The sequence below is a fragment of the Octopus bimaculoides genome, chromosome 4 (genome assembly GCF_001194135.2).
Source record: "Octopus bimaculoides isolate UCB-OBI-ISO-001 chromosome 4, ASM119413v2, whole genome shotgun sequence".
In the NCBI taxonomy this organism is placed as follows: Eukaryota; Metazoa; Mollusca; class Cephalopoda; order Octopoda; family Octopodidae; genus Octopus; species Octopus bimaculoides.
In genome coordinates, this window is record NC_068984.1 from 138,324,212 (window position 1) to 138,327,295 (window position 3,084).

At 37.8% G+C, this 3,084-nt stretch overlaps 1 protein-coding gene across 1 annotated transcript in view; it reads right to left on the reverse strand.

The window, feature by feature from the left end:
- The window catches only part of LOC106878516 (uncharacterized protein DDB_G0271670), a 163,002-nt gene extending 160,383 nt beyond the window's left edge, over positions 1 to 2,619 (reverse strand). Inside the window, exon 1 of the mRNA XM_052967690.1 lies at positions 591 to 2,619. Coding sequence (XP_052823650.1) covers positions 591 to 1,629 — 1,039 coding nt within the window. The 5' untranslated portion in view covers positions 1,630 to 2,619. The remainder of the gene's footprint in view (positions 1 to 590) is intronic.
- Between the last annotated feature and the right edge of the window lie 465 nt (positions 2,620 to 3,084).

Genomic DNA, 3,084 nt, shown 5'->3' on the forward strand with positions numbered 1-3,084 from the left:
ATATATATATATATATATATATACAAATATACATACAGACATATATACATGGATAAACGATAGAAACTGGAATGAACATCTTTTTTTTTTTTTAATCACTACAATTGTTTCGAACCCATTTTTGCACCTGTAATGCGTTGGAGAGATGTTCGGTAATCATTATGTCAGCCATCCAAGGTGTAAAACTTCATGCGTATATTTCTATGCATGTATAACGACAAAAGTATTTAAGAATTTACGTAAGTCAATTCACATTATTTCGTATATACACAAATATATATGTGAGTGTGTGTGAGTGTGTGTGTTTGTGTGTGTGACTGTATCCATAGATATGTGCATAGAAATGCTTATATATCTATACATATATACATATATCTATATACATATATCTGTGTATATATATATATATATATGTGTGTGTATATATATATATATATATATATATATATATATATATATATATACACACGTGTGTGTGTATTGTACCCCTTGACCTCCGCGGTACGGAGATCGTATTTACACATTCCATTCACGAAGCAAATAGGGTTTTTTTTTCTTCTTTCTTTTTAAGCAAGTAAAACAGAACTTACCTTTATCTAATCTATGTTTACCAAAATCCTCCGATAAAATTCTGTTGATTCCAAATTTTAACTGGCTGGACGATGCTGTAGCACCACCTGGCGGACCTGTTCGTCCCCGGTAAAGTGATGATAAGTTGTGTGAGAGATCGATTCCATTTGAATTATTTACAACACTTGAAGAACTCAACCGCGAAAAGGCTCCGACCGAACAAAGAGCTTGCAGAGGTGCTATTCCACCGGTGACAGTAGTCGTCAGACTTGTTGCATCTATACCGGGCGAATAGCTGCGACTGCTGTTCGATACGACACCACTGTCTGCTACCGATGCAGTCAATAACGACCCCACACTCCTGACCATTGCCCTTTGCTCTCGCTTCACAGAAATGTCTTCCTCTTCTCCACAACCGTGACCAACGCCACCTGTCGTCGATGAAGATGATGATAATGATGATGACGATGATAACGATGATGACGACGATGATGATGCTGACGATGATGAAGAAGAAGAAGAAGAAGAAGGAGTCGATGATACAGTCAGAGCTACAGTGCGACACTCCTCACCTCCTCTTTCTCTTCCCTCTCTCCCTCCCCCCTTCTCCGTAGCGGCTGTCCCACCGTCCTCAACGATATCGAGGACAGACCTGCTAAAGACGGGTGCATCTAACGTCGGGTATCCATGGCCACACGGTGAGGAAGCTCTTCCGTTGAGAAACTTCGCCCTAATACTACCGTTATTACAACTCGCGGCCTTAACAATGTCACAACTACTGTCGTCCGTAGTATTGTTCTGTGGCAGCTGTTGCTGATGTTGGTGATGATGATGTTGTTGCTGCTGCTGCTGCTGTTGTTGTAAGTGTTGTTGTTGTTGGTGGTGCTGATGATGATGAAGTATTTCGGCGATGTGAAACGACGAAGGGTTTTTAACTCCGTAGCTGGACATAGCATTCAGTTCAGTTGGAGGTAAATAATGATGCGGCGATAGAGCTGTCCAGTAACTAAGAGATGCAGCCGATGCGGGTAAGCACCCGACACAGCTACCCAAAAACATGTTATGGGCTTTCTTTGTGTATTTACTACTTTATAAAAATCGATGGGTGCCGTTGTTAGTCCATTATATACTTAAAACATTGTTTTCTATACAATATACAATATACATACATATATATAGATAGAGACGTGTTTACACATACATATATAGCTACACGCATATGCATCTATCTATAAATGCATATTATACATACGCGCGCAAGTGTGTATTTATGTTTGAACGTGTGGTATATCCGCGTGTATTTATATAATTAAATACTTAAGGCATTGTATTTCTGTATTCTGTGTATGTACATGCGCCATAATATGCTGCGTATTAAATTATGAGATAATTAACATATGTATATATTTGTATTCTATATATTTAATTATACAAATACTTGTCTTTAATTTGTATATACATGTATTCATTTAATTATATATTCTCACTTTGTACATAATACTTCATTAAGTTTTATAACCACACCGTCCTGTATACAAATCCAGTATTTACACATAAAGTGTATATTTGATAAATGTATCCAATATTTAATTATGTTAATCGATAATCTAAATATACATATCCAATAAGGGTCGGCGGAAGTACAAAAATCGATAAATAAAGAAGACAGCAAAAAGAATAAAAAATAAACTTATATATCCTGGTTTTGGCTGTAAATTATCGTTGATTATGTTCGAACAATAAGATAGCTTGTTCGATTTACGAAGAGATCCAGTAAACAACAGCTTAGTCCGGGCAGTATTTCGTACTGCATGATAATCAGACGATGTTAATTTTTTGGTATTACAGAATATAGAGTAGAGATTGTTGCTTGAAGTTGATGTTAGGTGATGATGAATGCTAATCTCGGGTAGAAGTGGGTGAGATTCTGAACTTTAATGTGGAGGGGGGGCGAGGAAAAAGAAGAAAAAAATATGTGAAGGAAAGAGATAAAGAGAGTCAGGGGTAAATGGTAGAGTAAAATAGAGGAAGAAGGGGAGAGTGAGATATATATCTGTGTGTGTGTGACGTGCGTGCGTGTGTGCGTGCGTGTTTGTGTGTGTGTGTGTGTGTGTGTGTGCGTGTGTGTGTTTAGGGGGTATATGATGTATGAGTGTATATAAATAGAGTTTCCGTGTGTGACATTACATATTTGTATACAGGCCAATAAGTAACTTCTTGGCTGCCCGTGATGTTGGCGATGTGTTGTCTCTGCGTGTGTGTACGTGTGTATGTGTGTGTGTGTGTGAGTGCCTGTGCGAGTGTACGCACACGTGCGTATGCCTGTGCGTGCGTATGCGTATGTGTGTGTGTGCGCGTGTGTGCGCGCGCGTGTGTGTTTGTGTGAGCTTATGTGTGTCTCTGTGTGTGGTATCTATGTGTGCATATATAGATATATATGTATGCTTTTATGTGGTGTAATTATAGTATCCATATTTCAACTATATATATATATATATATATATATATATATAT